Here is a 14456-nt window from a genome sequence, read left to right as displayed (position 1 = left end):
GCCAGAGGTAGCCTGACTGCCATTAGGTACCGAGATGAGATCCTCAGAGCCCTTGTGAGACCATATGCTGACACATGCACATTTGTGGCCTGCTGGAGGTCATTTTGCAGGGCTCTGGCAGTGCTCCCCCTTGCACAAAGGCGGAGGTAGCGGTCCTGCTGCTGGGTTGTTGCCCTCCTACGGCCTCCTCCACGTCTCCTGATGTACTGGCCTGTCTCCTGGTAGCGCCTCCATGCTCTGGACACTACGCTGACAGACACAGCAAACCTTCTTGCCACAGCTCGCATTGATGTGCCATCCTGGATGAGCTGCACTACCTGAGCCACTTGTGTGGGTTGTAGAGTCCGTCTCATGCTACCACTAGAGTGAAAGCACCGCCAGCATTCAAAAGTGACCAAAACATCAGCCAGGAAGCATAGGAACTGAGAAGTGGTCTGTGGTCACCACCTGCAGAATCACTCCTTTATTGGTTGGTGTCTTGCTAATTGCCTATAATTTCCACCTTTTGTCTATTCCATTTGCACAACAGCATGTGAAATTTATTGTCAATCAGTGTTGCTTCCTAAGTGGACAGTTCGATTTCACAGAAGTGTGATTGACTTGGAGTTACATTGTGTTGTTTAAGTGTTCCCTTTATTTTTTTGAGCAGTGTATATACTTCTGTGTATTGATTTTAAGAAAGGCATTGATGTTTATGGTTAGGTACATTCGTGCAACGATTGTGCTTTTTTCGCAAATGCGCTTTTGTTAAATCATCCCGTTTGGCGAAGTTGGCTGTCTTTGTTAGGAAGAAATAGTCTTCACACAGTTCGCAACGAGCCAGGCGGCTCAAACTGCTGCATATACCCTGACTCTGTTGCACGGAACGCAAGAGAAGTGACACAATTTCCCTAGTTAAAAGAAATTAATGTTAGCAGGCAATATTAACTAAATATGCAGGTTTAAAAATATATACTTGTGTATTGATTTTAAGAATGGCGTTGATGTTTATGGTTAGGTACACATTGGTCCAACGACAGTGCTTTATCCACGAATGCGCTTGTTAAATCACCCGTTTGGCGAAGTAGATGGTGTGATTCAATGATATATTAACAGGCACAGCATCGATTATATGCAACGCAGGACAAGCTAGATAAACTAGTAATATCATCAACCATGTGTAGTTAACTAGTGATTATGTTAAGATTGATTGTTATAGCCTACTCTTTAATTGAGACCACAGGGTCAGTCTGTTATATCTGGAGTATTTCTGCTGTCTTATCCAGTGTCCTGTGTGAATGTAAGTATGCTCTCTCTAATTCTCTTTCTTTCTTTCTCTCTCTCTCTCTGAGGATCTGAGCCCTAGGACCATGCCTCAGGACTACCTGGCATGATGACTCCTTGTTGTCCACAGTCCATCTGGCCGTGCTGCTGCTCCAGTTTCAACTGTTCTGCCTGCGTCTATGGAACCCTGACCTGTTCACTGTGATTACTATTAATTGACCATGCTGGTCCTTTATGAACATTTGAACATCTTGGCCATGTTCTGTTATAATCTCCACCTGGCACAGCCAGAAGAGGACTGGCCACCCCTCATAGCCTGGTTCCTCTCTAGGTTTTGGCCTTTCTAAGGAGTTTTTCCTAGCCACTGTGCTTCTACACCTGCATTGCTTGCTGTTTGGGGTTTTAGTCTGGGTTTCTGTACAGCACTTTGATATATCAGCTGATGTAAGAAGGGCTATATAAATACATTTGATTTAATGATTTACTATTAGTCCTATGAGATTAATTATATGAAAGATTTGCTGTTTGTTAATGTATATTTGAGGTGTATGTGGGTTTTTTTGTTTCGTTTTTTTGTTTCCAAAACATTCCCTTGGAAATTAAAAAAAAGTGTGAACTGTGAAGGAATTTGTGTTGGGAGAGAGTTGAGTTATTGACTAGACTGGAGGGGGTCGAGGTCGGGCGTGCAAGCGGTTAGGGCTGGCTGGTCGGTCTGATAGGATGTCTTAATAAAGACAAAATCAAAAGTCTTTTTACAAGAGTTGTCCATATATTAGGTGCAACACAATATTTATTATTGAATTACCTCTGATCTAGTTCAGTCTTACTAATCACTTAAACAAATTTAATAATGATCTCTTACCTAGCTTGATGACTGTGGGCAATTTTGCTTGCTTTTTGTGCTAAATAGAGACGGGATATTGAATTGTGTAAAAGGAAATGAGCTTTAGGTTGTATACCCCCACTTCTAAAACTAAAGTGGCAACTCCGCATGCAACAAACAGTGACTAGCGTTTTTGAGTTACTTGTGTAGTTTAGGTCAGAAACTGTATACAATGTTTGCAATGCGCTCGTTATTATTTTGTTAGCATTCTCCATGAGGATCCCCTAGTACTTGTTAGCATTTTGTTAGCATACTGGTAAGTGACGGTTTTTGGTCTTTGAATAGTAGTACTTTTTAAATAAATACCTGCAGTCAACTTGTCCACTAGGTAATAGATAACGCAGATCACGTTCATAATTTCGCCAGTTAGATCATTTTTCATCATTATGAAGCTTACCGGTACTAGTTTCCCAAAAAAGCGGTTTGAGCCAGTCACGTGTGTTTGTTTACAAAGAAGCACAATGAGCAAAATGGGTGAGTCACTGCTGCAGCGCAATTTAAGTGAGCTGATCAAGTTACACTTGTATGAAATTTACTACTAATGTTTGCCAGCTATATATCCTATAACTATTAAGTTAACTATCTAAGATGTGCCAAATAAATTCTCCCCAGCTGGGTTTTGCTAACTTGTTCATTTTGCTAACTTGCTAATGTTAGCTTGCAAGATCAAGCTTCTTGGTAGGAGCAGCAGAGACAATCCCCTCCTGGATTAAGATCCCTGCTGTCTCATTTTTGTTTTGTGCGTGCTGCAAACTGTGTTTTAAGATGCTTGCATAACTTTATGAGCTGGGTTGTCTGTCCTATAAGAATTCCTTAGTACTTGTTAGTATTTTGTTAGCATTTTGTTAAGTGATGTTTTTTTTGGCTTTTTTATACGTTTGGGGGGGGGGGGGGGGGGGATTATAGCGCCCCTTATGTACACTACCGGTAATATCGTATATCCCGGGATGGCACAAGCATGGTGTGAAGGTATGGAAATCTGGATACTGCTCAACCCTAGGACATATCCTTGCAATTTAGCTGGTACATCATTTAAATGTTAATTGAATTGAAATGTATACTTCCAATTACTACCACAAAGATGGCCACCAGTCCACCCACCATCAAAAGTCAATTTAAATGGTAATGTCTACTCTATTATCTATATTTCTATGATTTCAATAGGTTTCCTTAGGAAAATTGGCAGTACAATTTAAAACAACTGATATTCTTATTTAAGTCTCTGATGTGTGGACCTCCAACCATCTTTGCACTACAATTTATTTGAAAGTTGACATTTCAATTGTATTCCCATTTAAAATAATTGATCACCCAAAACATGACACCCAACATGTATTCAAGAGCATGCTGTGGCGGACACAACACAAACACCTCAGATTATGTAAAATCGGGTCTAAGATACAACATATAGGTTAAAATAAATGTATATATATATATCATTGTCAAGAAATTATACAATAGTTTGACAACCCTGTTTATAAGCTTTTAAATTATATCAAACTCAACCTTATATATTTTCCAGTGATGAAGACATGGATGTCTCATGGTATGGTGGGGTATGCAAAATGGGTCATCTTTGAGCACCACTATCTCCTAAATGTTTTGGCATTCAAGTCCTAAAAGCTACTTTCTGACCACTTCTACCATGGACAAATATGTATTAAAAGTTTTGTTAAAATCAAAAGGGATGCAGTCAAAAGGTGATTGAAATCAAATGGAACGACCCATCTTTGTTATCAATTAGGCTAGGCTAAATCCATCATATAGGGCTCCCTACTCTGTATAATTCAACTCGAGCTCTTCACACACTGTCTGCAATAGGATTCAACTTTTTAAATAGAAAGTCAGTCAAGAAAAAATACCTGAGGGGCTAAACAAGTTGGTTAAGCTAACGCCACATGCCACGAAGCATAAAAAGCAAAATAAACAACTCTGATGTGCAGTCAGCTAATGTTTCGTCATGACCTCACACACAAGCACCTGCTTTGTCCTGTGGCATGGCCACGTCGCCAGCCACATAGCGTCTCTAGCCAGCACTCTGTGCCTTCAGCTGTGGGAGAGCATCACCACAGCGCTAACTGCGAAATTAATCTGCCTTTTGCCTCACACGTCTCCAGTAGCACATTTAGCGCTAACTCCTAACACTGGGGGTGATGTGACAAAAATCCTCACACAACAGACCACACAATAAGGGACCAGAGGCCTCGGGAGGTCGAGCCAGATGTGGCTAATAAACTACTGAAAAGTTTTGAAGAGCTGTCTGGCTAAACGCTGTTGGTCGAAAATCTGTGAGATGTGGCTGATTTCATTAAAGTTGAAAAACAAACCTTGCCCTGCACATAATGTAGCCTATAGCCATGTAACTACCTCTAGCTCAACCGATGTGTCCAAACATAACCTTTCCCCACTAACTAAAGATACAGCAGGATTTGACCTTGACTGGCAATCAGTCCAGATATCCAACAAACACTAGTGGGTCATTACAAGACAAACAGAAGGCATTACGCCAGGGTCATGTTCATTAGCGCACACTGTATCAAAACATTCTGTAGAAGAGAACCAAAACAAGTTTTTGTAATTGGAGAAAAATCAGATAGTACCCACCTGTTTCACTCATTTTCATGCCTACTGAACACGACCCAAGCGTTTGCCAACAATCATGTCCCTCGCTTACCCCCCCCAACTATAATACATTCTTCCAACCATACATTTACACAGTATTATCTGTTTAACTTACTCCTTTGCCCTAATTCTTTTAAAACATAGTAAGTACACTCCTGTTTCTTTGCCATATTGCATGAAAATCGAAAGTGCATATGGAACATTCTCTTTCCTTTCATTTTAATGTATTTGTAGAGTGTGTTTGTATTCATTACAGTTGAATGACTGTTGAGTGAACGCCGTCTGTCTATCTGGGGAGAGACCGCCTTACCCTATTGTAGTTTCCAGACTTTATTCCCACTGGAATCTTGCTCTGTAAACAAACACACACAAAGAAAACTGATGGGACATCAATGTCAACAATGCAGAAAGCAGGTCACAGAGGCTAAGCTATAATTAACAGAAAACACAGATTAGAATACGAAGACTAGGGAAACACTATATTAACAATTGTAAATTAACCCACTAGGGTTAAATTGCCCCTAGCCCTGGTCTCTTCTTGGTGGCCTAGATTTAAAATAATTAGAATGATTAGCAATATTCCAAGATGGCGTAGCAGTGCAGACGTTGTTTGTCGTTCTCCCATGTAAATTTGGTATTTTTCGTCTTTTTTGTATATATTTTAAATCCCTTTTTCCTTTTTTAAATTAAATATACCTTCCGGCAACCCGCCTCACCCAATGTGATACGGATCTGCTATTTTTAGACCATATAGCTAAAACCTCCACCAGAAGCTAGCCATCAGCAGCTAATTAGCTACTAGCTATTTAGTCATTGTTAGCCACTGCTAGTGGCCTTTACCTTTAGCACAGACACCAGCCGCTTTTAGCCTGGATAATACTTGCCAGCCTGCATAGCGCGTTATCAACCGTGAGCATATCGGATTGTTTTTCTCCACTAAAACACCGGATTCCTGCTGTAAGCCCTGGACCATTACTACTGATCGTCGCAGCTAGCTAGCTGCCACCACCGAGTGGCCCAGCCCCGAAGCTAGCCTTGAGCCAGGTCCATCTCCAGGCCTGCTCAGTGGACCCTATGATCACTCGGCTACACAGCTGATGTCTCCCGGACTCTTCACTAACACGACTAGAATCCACTACACCACCGGATTCTTGCCGTAAGCTCTGGACCTTTGCATCAGATCATCGCTGCTAGCTATCTGCTACCGAGTGGCTATAGTGGCTAACACCCTTGTCCCGAAGCTAGCACCAGTTAGCCGCGAGCCAGGCGCATCTCCCAACTAGCAAACAAAATTACTCCAGCTACAATACCTCTTTTGCCAAATGGCCTGGACCCTTTGTCGACACGCCGTTCCATCACGACTGGTCTGCCGACGTAATTCCATCCATTGTGCCCTCAACCGGCCTTTGCTGGACGTCGGAGCAGACGCTTCTACTAGCCCCGACCTGCTAACTTTTTTTTGAACGCCGTGTCTCCCGCTTGCTAGTGTAGTAACGACTACCTAGCGGCTTCCCTGTTTCATCTATTGCTGTTCACTGGACCCTATGATCACTTGGCTACATAGCTGATGCCTGCTGGACTGTTCATTAATCACGGTACTCCATTTTGTTTATCTGTCGGCCCCAGCCACGAACTCAGGCCCTGTGGGTAGTTAACTGACCCTCTCTGCCCATTCATCGCCATTTTACCTGTTGTTGTTGTCTTAGCTGATTAGCTGTTGTCTTGCGTTGTTGACTTAGCTAGCTCTTCCAATCAACACCTGTGATTGCTTTATGCCTTGTTTTATGTCTCTCTCTAATGTCAATATGCCTTGTATACTGTTGTTTAGGATAGTTATCATTGTTTTAGTTCACTGCAGAGCCCCTAGTCCCACTCAACATGCCTCAGATACATCTTTTGTCCCAGCTCCCACACAAGCGGTGACCTCACCCAGCATAACTAGTGCGTCCAGAGATGCAACCTCTCTTATCGTCACTCAATGCCTAGGTTTACCTCCACTGTACCCGCACCCTACCCGTCTGTACATTATGCCCTGAATCTATCCTACCACGCCCAGAAATCTGTTCCTTTAATTCTCTGTCCCCAACGCACTAGACGACCAGTTTTGATAGCCTTTAGCCGTACCCTCATCCTACTCCTCAGGTGATGTGGAGGTTAACCCAGGCCCTGCGTCTCGCCAGGCGCCCTCATTTGTTGACTTCTGTAACCGTAAAAGCCTTGGTCTCATGCATGTTAACATCAGAAGCCTCCTCCCTAAGTTTGTTTTACTCACTGCTTTAGCACACTCCGCCAACCCTGATGTCCTTGCCGTGTCTGAATCCTGGCTTAGGAAGGCCACCAAGAATTCTGAGCTTTCCATCCCCAACTACAACATTTTCCGTCAAGATAGAACTGTCAAAGTGGGAGGAGTTGCAATCTACTGCAGAGATAGCCTGCAGAGTTCTGTCATACTTTCCAGGTCTATGCCCAAACAGTTCGAACAAATTATCAAGGAACCCACCAGGTACAACCCTAAATCCGTAAACATGGGCACCCTCATAGATATTATCCTGACCAACTTGACCTCCAAAAACACCTCTGCTGTTTTCAAATCAGGATCTCAGCGATCACTGCCTCATTGCTTGCATCCGCTATGTGTCCCCGGTCAAACGACCACCCCTCATCACTGTCAAACGCTCCCTAACACTTCTGCGAACAGGCCTTTCTAAATCGACCTGGCCCGGGTATCCTGGAAAGATATTGACCTCATCCCGTCAGTAGAGGATGCCTGGTCGTTCTTTAAAGTAATTTCCTCACCATCTTAAATAATGCCCCTTTCAAAAATGTAGAACTAAGAACAGATATAGCCCTTGGTTCAATCCAGACCTGACTGCCCTCGATCAGCACAAAAACACCCTGTGGCAGACTGAACTAGCATCGAATACTGTACTGTGCAGCCGTCTTCATCGACCTGCCAAGGCTTTCGACTCTGTCAATCACCGTATTCTTATCGGCAGACTCAACAGCCTTGGATTCTCAAATGACTGCCTCGCCTGGTTCACCAACTACTTCTCAGACAGAGTTCAGTGTGTCAAATCAGAAGGCCTGTTGTCCGGACCTCTGGCAGTCTCTATGGGGATACCACAGGGTTCAATTCTTGGGCCAACTCTTTTCTCTGTATATATCAATGATGTCGCTCTTGCTGCGGGTGATTCCCTGATCCACCTCTATGCAGACGACACCATTCGGTATTCATCTGGCCCTTCTTTGGACACTGTGTTAACAAACCTCCAAACGTGCTTCAATGCCATACAACACTCCTTCTGTGGCCTCCAACTGCTCTTAAAACGCTAGTAAAACTAAATGCATGCTTTTCAACCGATCGCTGCCCGCACCCGCCCGTCTAGCATCACTACTCTGGATGGTTCTGACTTAGAATATGTGGACAACTACAAATACCTAGGTGTCTGGCTAGACTGTAAACTCTCCTACCAGACTCATATTAAACATCTCCAATCCAAAACTAAATCTAGAATCAGCTTCCTATTTCGCAACAAAGCCTCCTTCATTCACGCTGCCAAACATACCCTCGTAAAACTGACTATCCTACCGATCCTCGACTTTGGCGATGTCATTTACAAAATAACCTCCAACACTCTACTCAGCAGACTACATCTAGTTTATCACAGGGCCATCCATTTTGTCACCAATGCCCCATATACTACCCACCACTGCGACCTGTATGCTCTCGTAATATGAGCATATGAGAATATGTAGCCCTCGCTACATATTCGGCGCCAGACCCACTGGCTCAAGGTCATCTATAAGTCCTTGCTAGGTAAAGCTCCGCCTTATCTCAGCTCACTGATCACCATAACAACACCTACCCGCAGCATGCGCTCCAGCAGGTATATCTAATTTTCTTCCAGTTCTCTGCTGCCAATGACTGGAACGAATTGCAAAAAAATTAAAATATATATATATATTTTGATCGCTGAAGTTGGAGACTAATATCTCCCTCACTAACTTTAAGCATCAGCTATCTGAGCAGCTTACCGATCGCTGCAGCTGTACACAGCCCATCTGTAAATAGCCCATCCTATCTACCTACCTCATCCCCATATTGTTTTTATTTACTTTTTTGCACACCAGTATTTCTACTTGCACATCATCATCTGCAAATCTATCACTACATTGTTAATTTGCTAAATTGTAATTACTTCGCTACTATGGCTTATTTATTGCCTTACCTCCTCACACCATTTGCACACACTGTATATAGACTTTTTCTATTGTGTTATTGACTGTATGTTTGTTTATTCCATGTGTAACTCTGTGTTGTTGATTGTGTCGCACTGCTTTGCTTTATCTTGGCCAGGTCGCAGTTGTAAATGAGAACTTGTTCTCAACTGGCCTACCTGGTTAAATAAAGGTGAAATAAATGTTTTAAAAATGTAAAAATATAGCAATAATAGCATCACCTTGTTGTAGCCCACGTGCAATTTTTACCACATTTCCAATACTTATTTAACCATTTCAGACCTACAGGAGGTGCCTGTGTGTAATTAATACTAGGAGTCGATGTGGAGACCAAAGTAGATAATTGTGGGTCGGTTGAACTGACCTCTGGGCAGGGCTCCACTTGGCAGTCCTTGATGGAGCAGTGGCTATCGTCGGCCCAGAAGGGACAGGGCCTATTCAGGTTGACCTGTGGAGAAGAAAAGGGAAGAGTTGAGATGGCATGGTATATGCTATGAAAGTGACTGCGTCACACAGAGATGCGATGTGTTGGAGACAGGCAAGACAGAACAGCTAGGCTAAATTCACTCAAATAATGATGTCAGCAACCGATTCAGATTCTCTTTCCATTGACGCATTTCAGGGACGAGCTCCGCCATAAACGCCACGGGGCATTGTTGTTGCTGGTGACGTCTTTCCTAGCCGTGCTCGTCATTGGATACGTCAACCTCATTCGAAGGCGACAGTATGAGGAGAATACCTGATAATCATAAAGGTGACACACTGATTTTGTGGGGTCAAAATGTTGCTCAATGGGATGGTGACTAGTAGAGCAGCAGCTTACTGATCAGTGGGGGACAGAAACTTAATCGGAATATCACCAGATGAGTATTCTGAAAATATTTATGATGTTCCTATGAGTCTATTCTTCCTTTTCAGAGTTCCTGATGGGATGTTCACAGTGGGAAAAGGGCAATACACTGCCTTTAGAATGAGATGGCTTGGTGTGTATGAATGGCGTATGAACGCAACAGCTGGACTCACATTGAGCGACTTTTTTTTATTTTTTTAACTGCCTTTGTGAAAAGATTAAGTGACTCAAATGGGCCTAAATGTTTCTTATGGATTCTATAAGAAAGGCTTGTTTTCGTTGCGAAACATTTTCCGTTGCAAAATTTGCTTGGGCCCTAGTTACAGCAGAAACACACAGACCTTACGTTATAATTATTGTATGTGATACTTGTCAGGTACATTTAAGTGTGAAAATTAGATTAGCTCCTCATACTGGAACCTAGGTATTAGAAAGAGTGAACGAGGAGGACATCACCGTGTGGATGTAACTGAATCTTATAGGGAAATACAGTAGGTCCAGTCCAGTGGTGACAAACCTTGAGTCATGCGTCTTTCCCAATCAACCTCTTTTGCATCCCTAGACAGTCTTACGAGTTGCCCATTTGTAGAACCTGATGCTAATATGATATCATTCTCTATGATAACAGCACTGTTACTATTGTATAACTGCTCAAACGCTCTCCCGACACCTAGAAGGGTTGGCTGGCAACGTCACAAAAATGATGCGCAAGCAACAATGAGGCAGAAGGCCGCGTGGGGTTATGATTCTGATAGCTAGCAACAATGACAAGCTGCTGCCATGTGGGGAATCGTAGGCGGCTCGTTTTAGCTCGTTGCATCTTGCTGTGATGTTGTTTTGACTCATGTCATGCCTACGCTAATATGGCTAAATTAGCCAGCTAGATAACCAACAACTGTACCGATTCATTTGAGAGACCACAAGTGCTCATTTATAACCGTTTCCAACATGTCAACAATCGAAGTTAACCCGGTCTGTTTTGCGCCATAGTAGCGGACGCGTCGGTTTAGTTGCTAAACAACCAACCCTATTGGACAAGTTCAGGTTAGTCTCGTCTTATTTCGGCCCGTTTGCATCCGTTTGGTTCCTGGTGAATACACCCATGGACATTATAACGTAAATAGGAGTAGCACAATTAACTTTTTATTCAAGAATGTTGTCTATTCGCTGTCAATTTACAGTCAACCCTGAAGCAGACCTATTCCAACTAGAACAGTAGTCCCGGGTGGAGACATCCAATGCAGTGAATACACAACAGAGCAGCGCCCACAAACTCTATGGGGTAGGCTGGAAAACATTTGCTTGGCCTATTTGTTTTAGATTAGCAAGGAACTGAATTGGGGAGGCTCCCTTTATAAGCACTAAGTACTACGGGTTAAGGGCCATTGAAGCTCAAACAAAGATATAGTTTTAAAAAAACAAAAAAACATTTGAAAATACAGGTAGTCAATTAGCGTAAATCCACAGTAGTAGGATTATTTATTGAGGGATTACCTTTAGGACACATTTTTTAAGCTATAGTGCAAAAACAAACGCAAAACCTTACGGTCTGATGATTTTAAGGACATTTCTACTGCTCCTCGTCCTCCCCTGTTGGGGCCTACTATTTAGTACTTACCCTGTAGTACCTGAAGTAGTCTCTCTCGGTCAGCTTCTGAATGAGGGGGTAGATCTTGAAGTTGTTGAAGACATCAATGCTCTCGATGTCACAGAAGCAGTCATCCAAGACGCCTGTCAACTGAGGGAAACAACCGGAAAACGCCTTAAGAATTATGGTTGTACACCAGTGTTAATTTTGTCAACAAAATTAGTGACTAAAATATTTGTCAAACTTGGTTTTTCAGTGGCAATTGACTACACTATAACTGACTAAATAGACCCAGGGAAAAACAATAACTAAACAACAAAATATTGTTCATTTCAGTTGACTAAAACGAGACAAGACTAAATTATCTCTGTGGCTAAAATCAGACTACTAAGTGGAATGGACACGATTTTTTGGAGAGATTGAGAGAATTTCAGTGATAAACACAATTAATATTAACAGTACAGATGCACAGCACGGCTCTGTTCAACAGTGGGAAGGACCCACCACACAAGCCAAGCCTACATCAGCTGGTGAGCTGTGGGGGGAAAAAGCGATGAGTGTGGGCAGGTTAGGCAGACAGGCTCCGCTCAATCGCCACCGCCGATTATACACATCGCGCAGGTGACTCTTTTGCTTCCCTGTAGCTAACCAGTCACCACCAGATACCCTTTGCCTCGTTAAGAAACACAAGCTGCTTTACAAAATGAAAAACAATAGCAGCATTCAGTTTAACAGTAAAACAAGTCTAGCTTGTTTCTAGCCATTACCATTCAAAAGATATGATCCAGAACAGCCGCGCTACGTTCTATCGTGCATTGGCGGGCCATATTTTACATTCATAAAGCATATCACGGGCCATTTTAAAACTAGGCTACTTGCAGACCGGACCGTTAACCATGTGTATATGTAACGGATGTGAAATGGCTAGCTAGTTAGCGGGTACGCGCTAGTAGCATTTCAATCAGTTACGTCACTTGCTCTGAGACTTAAGTAGTGTTGCCCCTTGCTCTGCAAGAGCCGTGGCCTTTGTGGAGCGATGGGTAACGATGCTTCGTGGGCGACCGTTGTTGATGTGTGCAGAGGGTCCCTGGTTCGCGCCCGTGTCGGGGCGAGGGGACGTACTAAAGTTATACTGTAACATTGATGCTGTTGACCCGGATCACTGGTTGCTGCGGAAAAGGAGGAGGTTGAAAGGGGGGTGAGTGTAACGGATGTGAAATGGCTAGCTAGTTAGCGGGTACGCGCTAGTAGCATTTCAATCAGTTACGTCACTTGCTCTGAGACTTAAGTAGTGTTGCCCCTTGCTCTGCAAGAGCCGTGGCCTTTGTGGAGCGATGGGTAACGATGCTTCTTGGGCGACCGTTGTTGATGTGTGCAGAGGGTCCCTGGTTCGCGCCGGTGTCGGGGCGAGGGGACGGTTTAAAGTTATACTGTTACATATAGTCTACACCTTGTTGGGATAACACTCTGCTCGGAAGCAACGCTGACTTGTCAAAGTGGCTATCGGAAGGTCTAATTAGGCCCTACACCCTCCATAATATTCCCTCCCTCAGCTTTGGAACACTTTGGTGCAAATGGAGGGCCGGGGGCAAGGGGAAGATATGGAATACAGCCAAAGAAAGAGAGGGGGGAGACAGAAAGAGAGACAGAAATGAGTGCAAAAGCTGGCCTGCAAATCTTAACTTCCTCTTACACATATTTAGCCTCATATGTAACTGCCACATACTCTTTCAAATCAGACACTTTCAGACATGAGAGCTGGAAGCCAGATAAAAGACCACTTCCTGACGCTCGAACAACACAAAACACTTAAGCAACATGACAACGTTCGTCCCAGCTGCCGGTTGAGGTTGTTGACCAAAATTTGGTTACCAAAACGTTTGCCATTCTCCCTCCACCTTCCCCTTTTCATACATCTGATACCTGCGGACAAACGGCTTTATTCTCCCATGCATAATGAAATAGACAGCTGCTTTGTGAAAGAAAGACTGCGTTGCTCTGGTCCAGCAGACACCCAAGCCTTTCCACTCTCTCTCATCATGAAGTATTCAGGTTTAGACCCAATCAATGCAAATGGTGTCATAGAAAATATTTTAGTATATAAACTCGTTTCATGAGTATATTGTAATTACAGCCATATGAAAAGGTATGCGTGTCACTGTCAACCGACAAAGCAGAGACATACGGTATTTTATAAGAACAAGTTGCACAAAGACTGCATGTTGCAAGGATTCTATGAAATGAAGTTCTTAGCACTGTGTAGACCATTCAGTCACTTTCACATCAGTGGTTGTGTGTCATGATGTGGAGAAAACTGAGTAGCCTATCTAACCAGCTGTTACTGACAATTAGTTTCACAAACTGGCTACAAGCAGCAAAAAGACATTTCTCTTTCAGTTCATTCTGTGTCATTGTGACAATATTCCGGAAATGTAGCCAACACAAGCATCATATAGCACACAGATGGAAACAACCATATATATATATCTGACCTCTGAGTGTAGCTGTCCAGAGAATGTGATGGGAAGCAGGAAAGCCGTCCATAAGTAACAAAGTCCTCTGAGCATGCCGGTGAATTCAAAACCTTTGAGTGGTTTCCCTTGTTGTTTATTAAAAAATATAGTTTAATTTGCCTATTTATCTGAGGAGCTGGTATCTTTAACAGCAGTTTTAAATTACAAAACTAAGATCAGCCTTATGAGAATATCTCTGTCTTTTATGTCCCTAAAGGGACTGCTGAAGCCTACTTCAACAGACAGGTGAGAGTTTGCCAGAGTTGATGGCATGACTCTGACCTAACCTGAGGATGAGCTGTCATTTCAGACCACTTATTTTTCCATAATTTTGCATAATTCTCCTTCCCAGGCCTCGCCTCCAAACAAGATATGTCAGCAGCTGTCAAACTTATTCCCGCCTCTATATTTGACATTTGTAGTCTTCACTTCGGTTCAAGGACATTTAAAGCAAGTATTACTCACGGAAGAGAAGACTACATCTCCCACAAACTAATA

General features: G+C 43.0%; 1 protein-coding gene across 2 annotated transcripts in view; it reads right to left on the bottom strand.

The window, feature by feature from the left end:
• Nucleotides 1-14456, bottom strand: part of LOC120032387 (ERO1-like protein beta) — a 35544-nt gene that overhangs the window by 19887 nt on the left and 1201 nt on the right. The window contains exons 1-4 of one of the 2 annotated variants that reach the window (XM_038978464.1): nt 13938-14259; nt 11476-11595; nt 9372-9455; nt 5079-5120 (exon numbers count right to left, since the gene is read on the bottom strand). In XM_038978464.1, coding sequence (XP_038834392.1) covers nt 5079-5120; nt 9372-9455; nt 11476-11595; nt 13938-14012 — 321 coding nt within the window. In that variant the 5' untranslated portion in view covers nt 14013-14259. Of the gene's footprint in view, nt 1-5078; nt 5121-9371; nt 9456-11475; nt 11596-13937; nt 14260-14456 lie in introns of those variants that run through there. The other variant, XM_038978461.1, reaches the window with a different exon arrangement.

The sequence above is a fragment of the Salvelinus namaycush genome, chromosome 39, assembly GCF_016432855.1.
Source record: "Salvelinus namaycush isolate Seneca chromosome 39, SaNama_1.0, whole genome shotgun sequence".
Taxonomy (NCBI): domain Eukaryota; kingdom Metazoa; phylum Chordata; class Actinopteri; order Salmoniformes; family Salmonidae; genus Salvelinus; species Salvelinus namaycush.
The sequence above is the reverse complement of the archived record's forward strand: the minus strand, read 5'-3'. Positions and strand labels throughout refer to the sequence as shown.